At 34.3% G+C, this 21,079-nt stretch overlaps 1 protein-coding gene across 10 annotated transcripts in view; it reads right to left on the reverse strand.

Moving 5' to 3' along the window:
- The window catches only part of DMD (dystrophin), a gene marked incomplete at its 3' end in the record, with an annotated part of 2,106,393 nt that overhangs the window by 611,782 nt on the left and 1,473,532 nt on the right, over positions 1-21,079 (reverse strand). For all 10 annotated transcript variants that reach the window (XM_084788839.1, XM_084788837.1, XM_084788840.1 and 7 more), the window contains one exon: positions 8,237-8,354. In XM_084788839.1, the coding sequence (XP_084644965.1) occupies positions 8,237-8,354 (118 nt within the window). The remainder of the gene's footprint in view (positions 1-8,236; positions 8,355-21,079) is intronic.

Consider the following 21,079-nt stretch of genomic DNA (forward strand, 5'->3'; position numbering starts at 1 on the left):
TAAGGGTCTTAAAATTTGTTTCTGATAGTCTCTAAATGTTTTCTCAGAATAGCGTAACATTCAAGTACATGTAAAATAACTACCAGTTAAGCACAAATTACCTTCTAAATCAATGAGACAACAAGCTTTAGAATTATATATCTGCAGAAAATGGTTTCCTTTTTTATGTATCCCTTCCCATCTAAAAGTTGCTAAGGAGGAGTCTGATGCTATGGAAGCACTCAATTTCTTACCATCCGTATTCAAAATTGAATTGCTGCAAACCTTTTGACAATCTCTTTTTTGAATTGGCAGACTTTCCCAGAATGCTTTAAAATCAGCTTTTTAGCTGGGCGTGGTGGGCACGCCTATAATCTCAGCACTCGGAAGGCAGAGGCAGGTGGATCACTGTGAGGTCCAGGTCAGCCTGGTTTACAAAGTGGGTCCAGGACAGCCAAGGCTACACAGAGAAGCCCCTGTCTCGAAAAACCAACCGCCCTCCAAAAAAACAAAAAACAAAAAACAAAAACAAAAAACAAAAAACAAAACAAAAAAACCCCAAACACACACACAAGAAAAAGAGCCACACTAGGTATATTCCAAGGAGTGGAATAGCTGGGTCTTGAGGAAGCCCTATTCTCCCTTTTCTGAAAAAATGCCAGATAAATTTCCAAAGTGGTTTTACAAGTTTGTATTCCCATCAGCAATGAAGAAGTGTTCCTCTTTCTCCACATCCTCATCAGCATGTGGTGTCACTTGAGTTTTTGATCTTAGCCATTCTGATGGGTGTAAGATGGAATCTCAGAGTCATTTTAATTTGCATTTCTCTGATGACTAAAGACCTTGAGCATTTCTTTAAGTGTTTCTCAGCCATTCAATATTCCTGTTATTCCTCTGCTGAGAATTCTCTGTTTAGTTCTGAGCCCCATTTCTCAATTGAGTTATTTGGTTTGGTAGTGTTTAATTTCTTGAGTTGTTTATGTATTTTGGATATTAGACCTTTATCAGATGTAAGGTTGGTGAAGATCTTTTCCCAGTCTGTAGGCTGTGGCTTTGTTCTGTTGACAGTGTCTCCTGCCTTACAGAAGCTTCCCAGCCTCATGAGGTCCCATTTATTAATTGTTGACCTTAAGGCCTGGGCTATTGGTGTTCTGTTCAGGAAGTTGTCTCCTGTGCCAATGTCCCTCAGTTGAAGAATGGATAAAGAAACTGTGGTACATTTACACTATGGAATACTGCTTAGCTATTAAAAACAAGGAAATCTCAAAATTTGTGGACAAATGGATGGAACTAGACCCCTGCTCACACCTAGCCAACAGACAGCTCATTCTCCATGTTGTGGGGAGAGCAGGGCCTGCCTCTGACATGAGCTCTGGAGCCCTCAATTTAATCATTTCCCCTTGGTGAGGAAGCCTGGTGGCACTAAGAGGAAGGGGAAGCAGGCTATACTGAGGAGACATGATAGACTGTGGTCATATGGTGGGGGAGGAGGTCCTCTTTTGTCAGAGGTACCAGAGAAGGGAATAGGGGAAAAGAGGGAGAGCGCAGGAGACCAGGAAGATATAAGTGAAGGCATAACAATAGGAGTGTAATTTGACTAAGTCTTTTAAAAGAAGCACTATTGTATAGCCCAAGCTGAAAACAAACCAAACCAAACCAAAAAACAATGTGCATCAATTAATAAAAGAGTAAATAAAATATTGTGTATAATACTCTGGTTTCTCTTCTGATAGTATAAATCTGTTGACTTTTACTGTACCCCATTTTTAAACAGGATTCTTTGGTTTGATGATGATTAATTTTTTGAGTTCTTTATATGGTTTGGATGTTATTCCTCTGTCAGATGTAGGGTTGGTGAAGATCTTTTCACAGTCTGAAGGCTGTTATTTTGTTCTTTTGCCAGTGTCCTTGGCTTTACAGAAGCTTTTCAGTTTCATGAGGTCTCATTTATTAATTGTTGCTCTTAAAGCATGAGCTGTTGGTGTTCTGATGAGGAAGTTGTCTCCTGGGACAATGAGGTCAAAACTCTGGGGAATCATGGTTATGGGAAGTGAATGTACTCGGACATGGTCACATAGCTAATGCTATTATTAGGGCCCACTACTACTCTATACATCTTCAACACATGTAAAGGATAATTCTCTGTTAAACATACACTTATAGGACAAACATAAACAGGAGTAATAAAAATTATATTCAGCTTATTGTAACTTAAGTACTGATACTTAAATCTCTCAAACACATAATCCTTCATATTCTTTGACTAAGCTGCCTTTCCTTTTGAAAACTATTTTTATTCTTCAAAAAGTTCATAAAAATACATAATGTACTTTTAATCATATTTATCCCACTACTATGTTATACCATTTCTACTCAGACTGAATACCCTATTTATTCCCCAAAAGTCCTTTTCTTACTTTCATGACTTTTGTGATTCACAGAATATAATTAGGTTTGCTTGTCTGAGCATAAGGGTTTATTTACTTGGAGACTGGACAACTTACGATCACTATACCACTAAAGAATGATTCCTTTTACCTCAGCCACAAGTTAGTGCTGATAATTTCTCAAGGTTTTTTTGGGTCTGCTAAGTTCCTCTCACAGTGTGGTATAATATTGACTGTTTCAAACTTGTACAGGTGTTCATATAACCCCAGTTAATATATAATGACCTTTTGTAGTTTTACCTATCAACTGCTTGAATATCATATAGGCATATGTTTGATTTCTAGTTGCTCAAGGATCATCTTCCTATGCCCCAAGAAATTAATTGATCTTTCCCCAAACTTCATTTTCTATCTCTAAAATGTGAATTTTAGTACTCAATTTCTTCATTTATTGGGAATAGTGAAATGAAACTATTTACATGGATTTCCTTACAAACTCAGATCAAATTTTCTTTAATCATTCAATTTTTTCCACAAACCTTATTTTATGTCTTCCAAGTAGCCTTCACTGTTAAGTATTTTGAATTGCTGCTCTTTTTGGTGGTGTGATAAACAAACAGCTACTAAAATGTCATTAAATACTCTTTAAATATGCAAATAACCCAAACAAATTATATTTAAAATAGCACTAGCTAATGCCCACTGAGGTCTTATCAGGGTTCTGCCCTAAGCATTCCACATGCAATCTCACATAATTCTGAAAAATCTTAAGGCAGATATAAGTAATTCTATTTTATAGAAAAGGAAACTGAGGTCAGAAGTTTATAGAGACTATTCTTTCTATGCAAGGTCACAAAACTAAAAGGACAATCCAGGCAGTTTGCTCTAAAAAACTTGTATATGCTTTTGTTTTACAGCTTCAGAATGGTAGTTGTGAGAATTTAGGGGGGGGTGAGCTACAAAAGCAAGGCCTTCAAAAATAAATGTAGAGAATTCACATTGGCCATAATTATTTGTGAAATAACCAAAATAATAAAATAAAGCAAAGTGCCGAGAGAGTGTAGGGTGGCCCTACCAGGCCACAGAGGAAGAGGTCATATGTAGCACAGGGGACACTAGATAAACTAAGGTCAGATGTTAGGAGAGGAGGGCTCCCCTGTGTAAGGACTAGGGGAGGGAGGGAAGGAGAATGAGTGAGGGGATGGGATCTGGAGTTGATGAGGGAGGGAGTGGAATCAGGAGGGGATGAGGGAAGGGGTTACAATTGGGATATAAAGAATTCAAACTACAGAACAAACAGGTGATTTATATTCCTAATCCCACTACATGGGAATAGCTCTGAGATTGTCAGAGATATGAATGTAAATGAATAGAGAGGCTTCATGTTGGCCACAGAGTCTCTGTGGCTTACTACTAGAGGCTACTCTGAGTACGGCATGAAGGAAGATTTGCAGATGCCGTAAGTCGGCTCATACAATGAGCAGAAATCTAGCTTTAATTGTTCTGTGCATCCCACACACCTCATACAACTATAATGTTAGAACTGTATACAGTTCTAGTGAGAAATTATGTTTACAGAAAAAAAGAACCTGAAATGGATGCTGGATAAGACCTGACAAGATTCATTCCTCTCAGCATGCTGGATGCTGACATCCTGCACCCTAGCTCCAGCCCCAGATGCCTCTGTTGCTGTTACCCATCAGATTTGGACAGCTTCCCAAAAAGCATTGTAGAAAGCTTCTGATCCAATCTGGACCAGCATTTCAATCTCCAATTAAGCCTGGAAACTCTCAACATTTAGAAACTGGACCATAAATGCAATTCCTGGCTTACTAAACCATTTTCCCCAATTTTGGGGGACCCCTTTCAAGGTATTATTTGCCCCAATTCAGCCTGAAGAAACATTAAGAGAAGATCAACGTCGCATTCACTCCAAGGAGGGTCATGTATGTTTCTGTTTGCTCTCTTGGTCTACAAATGCTTATTCTCATTGGGAGGTGGTCATAAGTCACTATTGGGCTTTTACAGAGAAAAAACTAGGTGAAACTCGGGGGCATCTCTCTTTCCCTTTATCTTTCATACGTAAATAAGAAGATAGGAGCTGAAAAGAAATAAAGGGAGACATAGGGACACAGAGGGAGGATAGAACAAAAGCTAGATGATTGAACCTACTCCTTAACTCAAGGCCTTAATTGTTACTTATAATGTAGGTTATGTCTAAGTCTATGCTATAGAATTTAGTATATTGATACAAAACATGGGCATGCCAAATACTCGGTAAATTTAACACAAGAATATATATCCTAAGTCTTACAGATAAATATGACTCTATCAATATATGAGGTAAAATAGTTAAATAAGGTCTTCAAAAGCCTCAGAGACACACAGAATATGGCATTTATAGATGTTTTATTATCCTAAAGTTTTTTTTGACAAAGACAAGTTAACTCCTGACAACACCCAGCCAACCTCAAAGAAAATGATGAGCATCAAAGAGCCTCCTTATGGAGATGGCTTCAAATGTGGCAAACCAGCCACTGAGCAAAATGTCTTCATTCCTGCCACAAACAGAATTCTGCCTAAAATTGGGCAGCTTAGATGCAGGCAGAGTTGATGGTCAAAATCTGCGAAGACAGGGTAAGAAAGTCTTCAATAGTTCCTGCCTTGTTAATAAGTCTGTCAGAGATATTGGGCCAGAAGGCCAAAAATGAGGCTCCTGTGTTATAAGGAGTGTTGAGTGACTGTTCAGGCAGTAAACCGTCTCAGTCAATTTGTTCATTTTGGAAGCTGCTACCCTGTACTTATGGTTCACTCAGGAATTTAAGTTTTATTCCTTCTCAAGTCTCTGAAGGGCATTGAAGGCCAGAGAGTTTAATTTTACAATCAAGTTTAGTTGGTTAGGGGATAAGACCTTTTTTAGATTACGATAAGGGAGTTAAGTTATTCGAGTTGAGATAGGATCGATATTGAATTTCATTCAGAAATTTAGAGCCAACAAGACAGAAAAGATGTTTACTTCAATCTTGACAAATACAAATAGTCAAACCACTATGGATGTAAGATTTATATGACTTCTGTTTGTTACCTGGTTATCCCTGCTCTATGTAGTTTGTATTATACATGTGTAATAAAATAAATATATGTGAAAATAAAGCAGTTTTTTCTTTCCATATCCTCTGCTCTGCTATCCAAGGTATTACGGTATTATGCTTTGCAGTATTAATGGGCATAAACAGGAGTTTTGCATAATTCAGATATCTCTAGGGAAGCAACTTCCAATCGTTCTTATTTTATGTACTTTTGGTCCCTTGACCCAGTCCTTTTGAAAAAGAAAGTTACCAGGAATGTTTGACAAATTCAGGAGTGAAAGAACTGGAAAAAATAAACAATCTGAAAACCAGAAAGCAGCAATCCCAATGATGTCTCATTTGAACTCACATAGAAGGAATTTTACTCTAGTACTCATAGTAAAATGAGTATGAGCAATATGATTACCTGTAAACAAGAGATATCTGGTAAACTTTTGTATAATAAAACATATAACTATATTGTAGACCTCATTATTTGAGGTCCATTAACAGTAGTGAGAAAAATAGCTATTCATTGAGTTTGCTCATGATACAATGTAATAAACACACACACACACACACACACACACACACACACACACACACACACACACATTGTTCAAAGTTTTGAGCTGAGATTTATCAAGTAGTAAAATAACTCAATATAGTATCACATATTTATTAAATGTTTCTCTCTATTTAAATGATTATTTTAAAAGAGTTACTAGGAGACATAGGGCCATAAAAAAGAATATCAAAACCATTATAATGGGAAAATACAAATTTGTAGACATTTCCCAGCCTATCTTTTAAAATAAAATTGGTATAAAAACAATTACATTTTGAAGAGTATTGTAACTTTGTGAGTACTGAATTTCCATCTTATTCCACAGATTTTAAAAAGAGAGATAAATTAGAACATGGCAGGGCTACAGACGACACTGTTTAGATAAACATATCTTGTCACAATTATCCTAGCAGGAGCATGAGTGTTTGGAGGTCAGATTCCAGCTTATGCTTTAATAAACAACATAACATGTTTCAACAGACTATTTAAATTAGAATTGCTCCCCTTCTATTGCAGTTATTTATAAAGGTCTCATTCCTAAAAGACAAAACTTAGAAAAACAGAATTATTCAAATCACTGGAAATTAACAAAGAAATACAAACTTGCCCTCCAGTCGCTCAATTGTAATCAATATCTTGAAAAAAAAAAAGTAAATACAGTAGAGGAAAAAAATAATAGGGATAATAGAAAATCTGTATCTGATTTTGAACAGATATTATAAAGTGTATTATTTCTACTTTTCTCTTAGGGAAATGAAGCTATTTATTATTGACAAAATAACAAATGACTAAAAGTCTGGTTACTTTTGTATAAATATCTTTACCAAATTTTCATATTTTTCAGGCAAGAAACAACTCAATTACATATATAATTAAACCTCAATATCCTACTGAGTCATTCATTAAGATTTACTTTTTTGAAATGGCATATTACAACCTGGTAGAGAGCTGTTAGTTTCCACTTTAGGGAAGGAAAGCTCTGATACATCATCTGAGCAACTCATTGTTGGTCATTACAACATTCTAGCCATACTGGATATATAAATGACATCATGAAACATAATGTAGAATCATGAAACCTAAGTTTGCTCTTCTTTGTCCAAATCAGTAGTCAGAGTCATTGCTTTCTTTACAATTCTGTTCACCTTCTTCCTGGGATCAGTACTGATACTATTTTCCCATTATCTTTGCAGTCCTGGGTTCATGTCACATGCCACAATCAACAGATTAAAAAATTAATGCATACTGCTTTTAGGCTTGTCTCATGACAAATTCCTAAGAATAATACTCATTCTGTATCTGTGTATTAAACACCTAAGATGTTCTGGATATAAAAATATGGAAGAAAATTGGGTTTCATATTATTTCATAGAGGGAATTTGGGGGATGTAAAAAAATAGGTAAACTACTACAGAAAGACAGCAAGATGTGGGAGCTTTCTAGTCAAAATAGTTAATGTTGTTCACCTAGTATGTTAGTTTATACACAAACTCATAATTTGAAACACAATTGGATTTTAGGTTTCACAACTCTGAATAGGCTATATAAATTAACACTACTTCAAATGAAAGAGTTGTCTCTAAGAAGTGAATGAAAATATACCTAATCATAGCACATACATAATTTCATTCTAGTGATCACATTAAAAACAGAAAAAATAAAGAAGGGATAAACTACTAAAAGGAACAGTATGTCTAGCTAGAAAGAGACTTGCAAATTCTAAACTTATTCCTTGTTTTGAAAATTTGAAAAATTTTTCTAACTTGGAAACCAGTTATTTACATACCAAAAAGATAATATGAAATTGCATAAGGCAACTTTGTGAAAAATTACTGATACAAGAAACCTAATAAATGATAACTACTGCAGCAGGCAGCACAGACAGAGTTTAAAGATGGTTCAGTAAACAAGTGTTGGCTTAGCCCAACAACCAATAAGATTAGACAGAGACTGCTATTTCCATGAACACTAGCTCAAGTAGACAATAACTAAGAAGCAATATTCCTCCACACTATCTTTACCACATTCACCATGCAATGCCCCAACTTCATGGAAATCTTAAATTTTCAATCCATTGCAATTATATTCAGTTGTTGAATGATTTTATAACCTGAAAATGTTCTTAGGTAAAATAGTTATCATATTGAAATGTTTTACATTTTTTATACTTTGAGCTGTCATTGAGATTTTCACACATCTGGCCTTAACTTTTCCTAGCCTATTAAGAGACTTACTTCGATCAGTAATGATTGTTCTAGCTTCTTGATTGCCAGTTTTGTTTTTCAAGTTCTGGGCAGCAGTAATGAGTTCTTCCAACTGAGGGCGTCTCTGTTCCAAATCTTGCAGTGTTGCCTGAAAGAAGAAAATATCTCTTGCATTGGGAGTTCTCCAGCATTGTACACTCCTTTTATACAGCATAAAGAAAAACGGCTATTTCCCAACCAGCCAAAACACTTTTAGAAATAAAAAAAGATGTTACTGGATATGAATCCTCATTTTTCAAGGCTTTTCAGAAAATGACTGTGGAATGTGTTTCACTCTTAGGTACAAGAGGATTTCAAATGAAAATCTTAATTAGAGATTTGTCTTGCTTCCTAAGTACTAAGATGGCATCATTTTCAATGTGTTTGGGTTTCTCTCAATTTCTAAGAAATGTAATTTTGGTTTAATGACAGAGTAATTTTAAATTTTTAGTTATATATATAATATCACCAAGCTGCAATATTAAGGTGAATGTATATATTTTAGAAATAGAACAATCTCTCACATAATTTAAGATGTTATTAACTTAAATTCATTACATATAAATTGTGAAGGTGATACAGATGGAATGCAGCAGTTTTCCTTAAAGTTGCCTGACCATTATAATTACCAAACTTCTTTGATCCATTTCAGACCTAATGAAATAAAGAAGAGCTGGTAATACTCATTGGTAATAAATTCTCTACTTTTCCATATTACTATCAATATTTGGAGAACATCACTTAAACATTAATCTCTGGAGTCTTCTTTCATATAAATATTTGATTTATATGTGGTGTATGTGGTATACATACACACATGTGTGCAGATGCAGTCACCTATCTATATGCACATGGAGGCCATAGTGTCAGGTGTCTTCCTCTCTCTCTCTCTCTCTGCCTTATTTTGCACAGGGTCTTTACAAGAGTGTACAACTCACCATTTACAGATTTAATCACAACCAGAAAGCCTTTTGTTTTCACTCCTGGAAGATGGCATGCTAGAAGCTGGACACTCTTTTTTATTTAATTAATTTATTCAGATTACATTTAAATTGTTTCCCCTTCACTTGTATCTACCCATTCCTCCCTCCCTCCTGCTCTTACCTTATTCCCCTCCCCTAAGTTTATGACCGAGGTGGACCTCTTCCCCCACTATATGGTCATAGGATATTTATCAAGTCTCATCTTGGTAGCCTTCCCATTCATTCTCTTAGTGCCACCAGGCCTCCCCACTATGGAGAAGTGGTCAAATGTGGGGCACCACAGTTCATGTCAGAATCAGTCCCCACTCTCCACATAACTGTGGAGAATGTACTGGACAAGCACTCTTAAACACTGAGTCATCTCTCAAATCTTCATATAAATAATTTTGATTTAATAGTGTCTTTTGTAGAATTATACAAAATAATAAAGCCAATATTTTAAAAGTTAAGTATCAATGTTATTAATCTATTAGAACTTCCTTTTGCCTTCAAATATCAAACTCCTTTATTTGCCATCTTACTTTCTATATTAGATGGCCAAAATCTTAATAATAAGAACAAAAATATGTGAAAAACTTTCAGTCTACTTTGTTCTGGTTTTAAAAAATACATTTTACTTTTATTTGGTGGTGTTAATTACTATTAATTTAAAACCACTCTCGTAAATGTTATAGGTGCATTTTTATTTTTATTTTTATTTTTATTTTATCGTAGGTCTTTATGCTATCTTGGTCACTCTAGCCATGTTGAGTGTGAGTTCTATGTCATGGAGGGGCCTTAAATCAAAACAGATATTGGTTTGTTACTTCCATGAGCTTTGTGACACTATTGCACTAGCATATCTAGCAGGTAGGAAAACATTGTTGATCAGAGGGTTTGTAGTTGGGTTGGTCTTTATAATTCTCCTTTGGTAGGATGAAGAGGACATTGCAATACTAAGACAGTAGCACAGAGGTGTTTATAACCAGAGTACTATCCTGCATCAAAGCCACTAGAAAATTCAGGATAGTTTTAGCTATCCATGCATGTGTGTTTCTGTGTGTATGTGTGTGTTTCCATATGAACATAAAAATTATATTTTAAGCATCTGTGAAGAATTGAAGATCTCTTGGATGTTTTGTGGGGATTGCCTTGAATCTTTAGATTGCTTTTGGTAGGAAGGTAGTTTTTACTACATTAATCTTACTGATTCATGAACATGAAATATCTTTCCCTCTGGTTTCTACTTCAGTTTCTTTCTTTGGTGTTCTAAAATTGTGTCATACAAGTCTTTCTCTTCCTTGGTTAGAGTTACTCCAAGATATTTGAGGCTATGGTGAAAGGTGTTGTTTCTCTCTTGTCTTTCTCAATCCATTCGTCATTTGTATATAGGAGGGCTATTGATTCTTGTGAGTTAATTTTGTGTCCATCTACTTTCCTGAAAGTGTTTCTTAGCTGTAGGAATTTCCTGATGGAATTTTAAGCACTACTTATGTATCCTATCCTATTATCTACAAATAAAGGTATTTTGACTTTTTTTTCCTTCCAAAATGTGAAGATCTTTAGTTACACTACCTGTTCCCCTTGTCAGAGTAGCCTGTGGAGCCAATGAAAGTGCCTGTTGGAGTTGGAGGCTGAGATAAAGCAATGAGTAGGGGGAGAGAAATATTGTGTGATCCACTAGGAGAATGGGGTGGGAGGCAAAGGAGGTTACAGCAGATGGCCTAAGGCAGTGCTGTGGATGAGACTGAGAAACTGGATTTAGAAAATAGGGAGAAGTGAAGATCTGTACTTAGCCTACCTGCTTCCTTGACCACAGTGTAGCTCTTATTTTCGGTCTCTTAGTAACTAAACTAGAAATTGTCAGACTTTAAATGTGATTCGAATAACAGGGAAGAGATGAAATTTTGTAGCTAGTAACATTTCTGAATCTTACTTACCTCTTATGCCCTTTGGCACAAAATAATTTTCTAAGAATTTTGGTTTTGGAAAGGGCAAATGTGGATCATTAGTTTGCATTTCCTTTATGAATAGGTACAGATATCAGCTTTCAGATGTAATCTCAATGACTTCTGGTAATATTAAAAGAGCATGAAAAACTTACTCAAACATTGTATATTTATTTAGAGCAATTGTTCTTTGTGTGTATTGAAAAATCTGAGAGGCTAGTATTTAAAAAGTCTTCCACATTTGTAAGTTGTGATTGCTCAGAAGAAAAATCTAATTTTCAGGTTTCTAACTTTTATGGTTTCTTTATATAAAAATGTGTTTGAAATATGGAACAAATTGCCAAAGACAGCTATTGAAGTAAGTAGAATAAGTAAGTTGGACAGTGCTGAACAAATTTAAAATAGGAACTGTAGTTGCAGACAGATTTTATAAAATAAGATATAGTCTAGGGTTAGAATGCTAAAAGTTGGTAACCTATGACACAGCAAGGTGAAATGTTGCTTTAGAAGGATCTCTTCTCAACTGAAGGATTATAGTTAATAAATCACATACTTTTAAAATGTTACTCTGAAACTAAAAATAAAGCCAAGCACTCACCTCAAATTTGTTAAAGGAAAAAAAAAAAACATGTAAAAAAGGCTCATCCATTCATTTACATCTTCATTCATGATAGTACGTGCTTTTTCAAACCCCAGATATTATAGGGGCCATGGATGTGGCAGTGAACAATGTATTTGTTGCAGTTGTATAACTAGTGAGAGTTATTTGTAATACTTGAAAAGTTTTGGATTAGAAATAACTTGATCAGATTATCTTTATTTGATTTGACATTATTTCACTCTCAAATGTTAATATCATTGTTTACTTTTGACTTGAAGGTATATTACAGGATGTTTGTTTTTCTTTTGTTTACTCTTAGGATTTTCTTTTTTAATATATTTTATTAATTTATTCATATTACATTTCAATTGTTATCCCATCCCTTGTATCCTCCCATTCCTCCCTCCCTCTTTATTTTCCCCTTATTCCCCTCCCCTATGACTGTTCCTGAGGGAGACCTCCTCCCCCTGTATATGCTCATATGGATGGGGAGGCCTGGTGGCACTCAGAAGAAGAATAGCAGGCTACTTTTATGATTTTCAGATTCCTTTGATAAGTGTGTTTGTAAAAGTAACTCTTTAAGGTTCACTTGAACTTTCCAAGATTCTAAATTAAACCTGACCAAAGTAACAGCTTTTAATGCGGAAATTAGCAAGCATGTCAATTCAGTCTTAAGAGAAGCCATTTTCTCCTCTAATGAACAAAATTCATCTCAGGCTATTGTGAAACCTGTTCTCTAGTTGGGCGATTCTCTAATTCTGCTGATAGACACATGCTTTGTAAGCACCCAAGAAGATTATTAATGACATCCTTTGGAGAAACCTCATAAAAACAGAAGTACCTTCTCAACTGGAATACAGTGGGGTATTTCTGAGCAAAATCACGTCTCTTTATTACATTCATTGGTCAAGACAAACAAACATCCATTTTAAAAACAATTTTTACAGTAATGTATTTTGCTGTGGAATTCAGCAGACACTAATATTCTCTCTAAAACCACTTTTCCATATATTAGAATAAGAACATTCTTTGATTTTCTTTGTAGAAAACAGAAAAAACTTAAGTATTTTCCATGAATAAAATACAAATATAACAACTGAAGACCACTTTGTAAGAAACAGAACACTATAATATAATGTGGATAAAGGTTATATTTTCATTTATTTTCCATCTGTGAATTTTATTTTCTTTTTCTTTTATAACTTTTTGCCTCAGCAACCTAAATGAATCCTGTAACTTGTCAAATACAAGGAGTTTCCTATAGAGCTACCCAAATGTCAGAAAACAGTTTAGATTAAATAATTATTCGAAGGACCTACTTTCCAAATATCTATCTTTCAAATTCTATTCTGTGTCCCAATATGCGACCCATCAAAGACACTGTAACTCTAATCTACATCCTCAGATTAAAACCAGGGTGCTTCTATCATTCACCTTTTTCACTGTAGCACTCCTCATGCAAAAATAAATAGAAAGATAAGTGCTCTTGTTTATTTCTCTGCTATGAGCCAAAATATTTATTACATAAATAATTTACACAAATAAGACTAAAGCCATTACATGCTTAACAGTACTTAAGCATGGTAATTTATTGTGTCTACATGGGTTCTATCATTCTGCAAGAAACAAAACACGGGAAAAGGAAGGAATCAATGCTATTTCTAAGAAGACCTAAGGTAACAGCTATCAGGCTTTACTACAAACAGCTTACCCCTTGGAGATGAGAATTCATCATGGATTCCACTAGCTGAGCAAAAGTAGAGGGAAAAATAAATCTTCAAATACAAAGTGAATCAAAAGTCTTTAATCCTACTAAATCCCCCCAGGGTTGAGGGCAATGGTTATAAATAGTAATTCTATAAAAAGGAAGTTCAACAGTGAAACCATATATTCTATAAAGTAGGTCATTTTAGGTTGCCAGAAAAAATATATTTTTACACTCCTTTAAAAAGGAATTATACCTAAATAATACTAAAATAGAAATATACGGAATGAACTGAATATTTATTTCTTCTATATCTAAAGAAAGACCTTAACCAAGTTTTTCCTATTGAATATTCTTCATAAAGTTTCAGTTAAAACAAACATTCATGGTGACTTTCAATTGTTGTCGTTTTTTCTTTTTTCTTTTAAATTAATCAGATTACATCCCAATTGCAATCTCCTCACTTGTATCTTCCTGTTCCCACCCTCCTCCCCTTTTCACCCTATTTCCCTCCCCTAGACCTCTGACAGAAGGAAACCTCCTTCCCCACCATAAACAAACATGGATTAAGCTTAAATATGATAAAAAATCTTGTATATTATAATTTAATATCCACAAGGATTGTTCTGTAGATAGTTTCATACCTTGTCATATATGGCGAGTGATAAACATTTGGGTGGGTCCATTACTACTTTGTAGCTTTTTTGTAACTGAAAAAGGCTTTACTATGTTGAGTGCTCATCATCTATTTCATTGAGCATATTCACTGTGCCTTCTCCCCTTCCTTCTTTGGTGATTTTTCTAAATAGATGGGCTAAATTCAAATTTGCTTTTATTGTCCTCTACTTCATCATTCTTACTTTAAACCAGTTTGAATGTTTTCTTATGTGGCATAACTTTCCTTCTTATTATCCAAGTGATCAGCATATCTACTGATAAATTCTCTATAAACACATTGTTACCACTAACTGTGGTTATCCTTTTGTCATTATTCATCAAAAACTCTTTATTAATGAAATGAACATTTTCACGTGATTTCAAACGTTCAGAAATACAAGAAATCTCAAAGAGCTCCCTTGTTCTCTTAACTCACATTTATATATAACACATTGCTACATGAGTCAGTATGTATGTGTGTGTGTGTGTGTGTGTGTGTGTGTGTGTGTGTGTGTGTGTGTGTGCATGTGTGTGTGTGTGCATGTGTGTAAAATTTGTGCAAAAATATTACATCTACTTTTCTAAACAACTTGCTAAAAGTTTCAAATATGTCTACTAAGCCAAGTATGGTTACACACATCTGTAACTCCAGCATTTACGAAAGGCCTTATCTCCACTGTGCTTTTCCTGGTTTTCCCTTCTCCAGCTTTCACAGAACATATGTTTTATGAGCCCATCTCTCTACTTCATATAGTACCATTGTTTTGTTTGTTTCTTTTAATTTTGTGGTTTCTGCTATTACTGAATGTTATATACTCAGACTTAAAGATTCAGAATTATACCTAGGAACCACAAATAGTATAGATTATGTAGTGTTCAGAATGTAAGTCTAAAGAGCAAAGTTTTTTCTATATATGATCTTAGCTCAGTTTCTATTCCAGAAAAGGTATCATTGCTGTAGTAGTATGATCTTACTCACATTCCTTAGTCTGAGTATGGTAATCACCCCATCACTGGCCCTCAGAGCTACTTTTTTTGTTTCCTGGCCTAAGGTCATGAACAGCATTTGGTTTTTATGCCTTCTTAGTCTTTCGTAATCTAAAAGAATTATATGCTTTCTTTGTCATTTATCAGGTTAGTATTTTTGAAAACCAGATGCTAAATATTTTGTACAATTTTCCCTAATTGGACTTCCAGAAAAATTAGCATTTCTGATGTGTAACTGAAGAAGACATAGGGGGATTTGTAATTGAGGAAGTTCTATGGGCTATATCAGTGAAGAAGAAAGAGCACCTTTCTCTTAAAAATGCAGTAATAATGGGATCATGCTGTAAATAATATATCAAAATAAGCTGGGCACCGTGGTGCACACCTTTAATCTTAGCACTCAGGGAGGTAGAAGTAGGTGGATTTCTGTAGGTATGAGGCCATCCTGGTATGCAAAATGAGTCCCATATAGCCAACACAACACAGAGATACCCTATCTCATAAAATAAAATAAAATAAAATAAAATAAAATAAGATAAAATAAAATACACATGGTGTATTATAAGGGAAAAAGAGGGGCATGGTAAAGATATCCAAGTAATTTTATGGATCAAGGGATACCCTCTTAAGGAGTTTAGCTTCAACAACAGTTCTCTCTTTATATGAATTATACAAAATTATTTAATTGTTGTTATTAATAGCCACTGAGATGTCCACAAAAATACACAGACCTTTAGGTTCTAGGAAGTGACCAAGGATCTTTGTTGCTATGTAATGAAACCTATTATTATATTACAGCAATAACACCCTTTCTACAAATTGTTCTTCACCAAGTCTTAATGTGGTGGGCATAGTAAGAACAACTTTGTAAAGGTGGCATATTTCCCCACAAACTTCTATTTCCTTCATATGAAGTCAGATGTGGTTTTAACGGCTCTACAGCATTCCTTAATTCTTTTCAATTTCCCTTTTTTTTTTGGATTAAAGACATTTTTATTGTTTTAAGGATTCTTTGACAATAAGACAGGTTAACTCCTGGCAACACCCAGCCTACCTCAAAGATGATGATGAGCATCAATGAACCTCTTTCTTTCTTTTCTTTCTTTCTTTCTTTTTTTTATTTTTTGATTTTTTTTTTACTTTTTTCTTTTTTTATTAATTTATTCTTGCTACATCTCATTGGTTATCCCATCCGTTGTATCCTCCCATTGTTCCCTCCCTCCCATTTTCCCCTTATTCCCCTCCCCTATGACTGTGACTGAGGGGGATCTCCTCCCCCTGTATATGCTCATAGGGTATCAAGTCTTTTCTTGGTAGCCTGCTATCCTTCCTCTGAGTGCCACCAGGTCTCCCCCTCCAGGAATTTTATTAATTTATTCATATTACATCTCAATAGTTATCCCCTCCCTTGTATCCTCCCATTCCTCCCTCCCTCCCATTTTTCCCTTACTCCCCTCCCCTATGACTGTGTCTGAGGGGGACTTGCTCCCCCTGTATATGCTCAAAGGGTATCAATTTCCTTTTATAAACATATTTCCTGAATGTTTTCTCCTTTTGACTCAATATGACACATGCGCTTATAGGTCATAATATACCCACTTCTGACACTTTAGATGTGAAGTTGATCATCAACACATTTTAAAATACACAGCATATTATGATTCCATGATTTTTTCATGTATCATCAATTACAGACAGTAGTAAACACAGCTCTCAATATGCTTTCTATGGGTTGATTATTTAAGATCCAATTTAATTACAATCAGTATCTTCATTTACCTCTTTTTAGAAAGCATTGTTTCTTACTTTTTTTAAAATTGTAGCCATTACTATTTTCAAAATGTAATTAAGGAACACATTTGGGTGCATTGTATGTGACCATATGTGACCATATGTGATGGTCATAGGGTCCCCTTCTACTTATGCAGCTTAAAATCTATGGTATATCAAACATAACAAAGAATTCTTTGTCGTAACAACACTTATACTGCTTGGAAGTAACAAAAGACATTGAACATGTTTTTCAAACAAGTTAGGCCAAAAATATTATAACCTCTTTGAATGATAATTTCCCCCCAGAAGACTGAGGCTTCAATCAGGGTCAGCCTTCATGAGCGTGAAATGCATGGAAAGGACCCCTACTTTCATTTGCAACTCACAAAATGTTAAATATTTTTCTTAACAAGGGGTCTTCCATTTGATACTGGGTCCCATAAATTATATATTTTTCCTTGACCATAAAACTATTATATTGACAAAGAATAAGAGTTGTGAGTCTTGTTTAAAGTACTGGATAATTGTTAATTATTAAACAATTAATTTTATTTCCTAATTATTTAAACCATCATGTAAGTATATCTTGTTAGTTCCTGGATATGTATTTTAATATATGAGAAGATAAATCACAACCTTTTAAAAGTTTTTGCCTAGGGAGGCGAAGAAATCTCTTTTGCCTTCAGGAAAATATTATATACTGAATTAGTCATGCTTTTGCAGTAAATAAGATTTCATTCAATCTGGGATGAGGAAACTTTTATTTCCAGAGGTTAAAAAACAAGAAAAGAGGAACAGTAAGTAGAAACTGAAAAAAGAGCTACAAGGAGATGATTTAGTAATAGGAGGCATAGAAATCACTGAAGGGCTCCAAAGATCCCTGGACTGATTCTCCTCCCTGTGGCTGATTTGTTGGAACCTTCTGTCAAGAAGACATTGGCAGGTAGCATGCAGTAAGTCAGAAGCAGACAGATATCTGTGAGTTCAAGGCCAGCCTGATCTAATCAAGTCCAGGACAGCCAAATCTACATAGAGAAGCCCTGTCTTGCAAAGCAAAAAACAAAACAAAACAAAACTAGACATTGACAATGAATGAGTCCATTATTGAGGTTCCTACTTTCAAGTGCTCAGGGTAGAAAGGAAGTTAGACACTGGAATGTAACAAGGAAAGGTCAGCAATAATAACCAAAGTGAATGTTAATGACATTAATAATTCTTAAAATGCATGAGGTCAGAAAACAGCTTCTGAGGCATATAAGAGAAGAGTTCATATAAGGACTTCACAGCACCTAAACCTCAGATAATTTAGTTAAATCACAAGAACGGCATTATAAGCAGGAAAAAGCATGAACTAGTCATAGGAATGAAATAAAGTTTTAAATGAGCTTTATATCGCCTAAGAGTCTTTGAAAATAATGGCATATAAGATAATAGAAAACCAATTTTTAGTTTGTTTTCCATTAATTTGTAATTGACACATAATGATTATTCTATGGTTGGCATTGAAAAATTAGCTTGAATGGGTTTTATCACATGGACAGTTAAGAAAAAAATAAATTTTGGACAAACTAATGAAACTATAGAAGAACCTTTTAATACTTTGTTTAAAACTGATATTTGGATATCATTGAAAGAAAGATAAAACAGCTATTTAAGATACTACCAAAAAGTACAAAAAAATTAAATTGGTGGTAGGACAGTCTGTAGAATACATTTTTCTATTCTTCTGTAACAATGATTTTGTTTTCATTGAAATTTTTAGAGCCTTAAAATTATCATCCTATCAAAGTTAATGCCTTCCATGAATAGCATAATGCCAAATTAATCAACTATTAGCATGTCGTTTTGAAAGAAAATTCTTTTCCCTTTCATCAAAATAAGACAGTCCATTTCAAGCTATTGTTCAATAAGAAACTCAAAGGGTTGATTTACTTGTCATTTCATAAAACCCTTCACATGCAGAAAGGCAAAATTCTCAGTTATAAGAGCCAGGAAGTAATGAGTTCAAAGTGAGTGATCATAAAGTATAATTCCAAAGTCAAGAAGAAAAAATTTTAGGCTGCAATTTGTTGATAATGATTTGCAAATACATTCCTAAACTGATACAAAGAAGACTGATATTTTTAGCTATTAAACATTAGATTTGTTAGTTTTTTTTTTTACATTGTTCACATTTCTGGAAATCCCTTTGTTCTGTAAATTTGGCATTTTAACAATTGGATAACAGGAACTTTTAAAAGACATTTTTATCATGTGTATCACATTTGGTAGCTTCTAGTGTATGAGCCATAATAATAATTGATATAATATTTTCTATTTACAGATAGTTTAGAATAAAGAAAAAGATTAAGTAACTTATAAACATACATATTTTGGGAGTATCATGCTCATGTTTTTTATGGTATTAATGTCCACTTCATCTTGCATAGCACCATTTTGGAATCTTTCTAACTTCAGCTCATAAAAATAAATTATTTTATCTATTCAGAGCACTTTATAAAGAAAATTGGGTAATAACCATGCCCTATTAACAAAGTAGACAATATATCACAAACTATGAGCCTCAAAATGTAATTATCTGATAACATTATTTTTTGTTTGTTTGTTTTTGCTTTTGTTTTCTTTGAGACAGGGTTTCTCTGTGTTATCTTGGCTGGCCTGAACTCACTTTGTAGACCAGGCTGGTCTTAAACTTACAGAAAGGCCCCTGCCTCTGCCTCCAAAGTGCTGGGATTAAAAGCATGTGCCACCAGGCTCATTTTGCATTATTTTATGTTCTTTGGCACAGACTATTTCTGATTTTCTATACTAAAGATGCTGAATATAGCTCACTGAAACCCCAAATAAAAAGGCTAAAAACTGATTGTAATTATGTCCTGATCAATCATATAGATAGAAATAATTATTGACAGAATAGGATGAATATTATATAGCAGTGAGAACTGTGTCTTGTGCCTGATGGTAGATGAAATAAAACAGAATTCTCAGTGAAATTACTGAACTTCCAATTCAACTAGGCAGATGACCTGAAGATTCAATCAGGTGTGCTCACACACGTAGTTATGCACTAACAGAATGTATTAGGCAAATGATCAAAGAAACTGTCTACAGAGCACACACTCTATCCTGAAGGGATGATGAAGAATGAAATTTTAATGTGATTATGTCCAGGGCAAGTGTCATAGGATAAGTCAAATCTGAACTTGGAGGATAAATAAGATTATTAATGACTCCGTGATGAGAGACAAGAAAGTACAGGACAAAAAGTAAGCTGAGCCTAAAATGTCAGGTTAAGAATACATAAAAGTTACTGGCAAACAGTGGGAAAATCATCTTGGTAGTGAGTAGAATTGTGATGACTTTGATAAAATTGGGAAAGAACCAGAAATAGATATCTGTGAACAGCAAAGGACAAAGGTAAGACAACAAAAGCAATGGAGAATTATTGAAGGGTTTAGAGCAGAAAAATGTTATAATGAAAGTGATATTTCAGAAATTTCCCTTGTGCCACAACATCTAATATCTGGTCCATCAATGAAATAGAAAATTTAGTAGAAGTGCCAAAGAAAACCTCTGTCTATCCTTTTTGTTAAGTTTCTTGTCCTGAAAACAATAAGTCACACAATTTAAATAATTTCATGTGACCTTTGGTTATAAAAATATAATTCTACTGCACAAAGATAAAATAAAGTTAGCTTCATTGTCCAAGAGAAATATTAAACATTTTTGCTAACCTCATTTGTAATAATATATTACAATGAATGATGTAGAGATGGTAGTTTTAGTTTAGAAAGAATATTTCATTGAATTTTTAAGTTAGTGTTTAATTGATAAACTGACATTTGGAACATGAGAGAAAATAGAAATTTCTCCAGAAATCTAAGCTCAAAGATTATCATGAGGATTAAAAGGAATTATCAATGTAGTTTTATGATGTTTCATTTTTGAGTCTAACATTTCAATGTCTTTTAATTTATATTGCTGTATTAGATTTATACTATTTAATAGAAAATGAATGCTCAGATAGTAGTCACTTTTCTAGCAACGGAATATAGGAAGGTTTTACTAGTCTTTTCAAATATCAAGTTTGAATCAAACAATATATTATGTTGAAGTGTATTTGGCCTTAGAGAGATGGCTCAGCTCTTGAGAGCTAAGACTCACAGCCAAAAATATATTTAGCCTTTCATTTGTGTGTGT

This window comes from Acomys minous (genome assembly GCF_964271855.1).
Source record: "Acomys minous genome assembly, chromosome: 7".
Classification (NCBI taxonomy): domain Eukaryota; kingdom Metazoa; phylum Chordata; class Mammalia; order Rodentia; family Muridae; genus Acomys; species Acomys minous.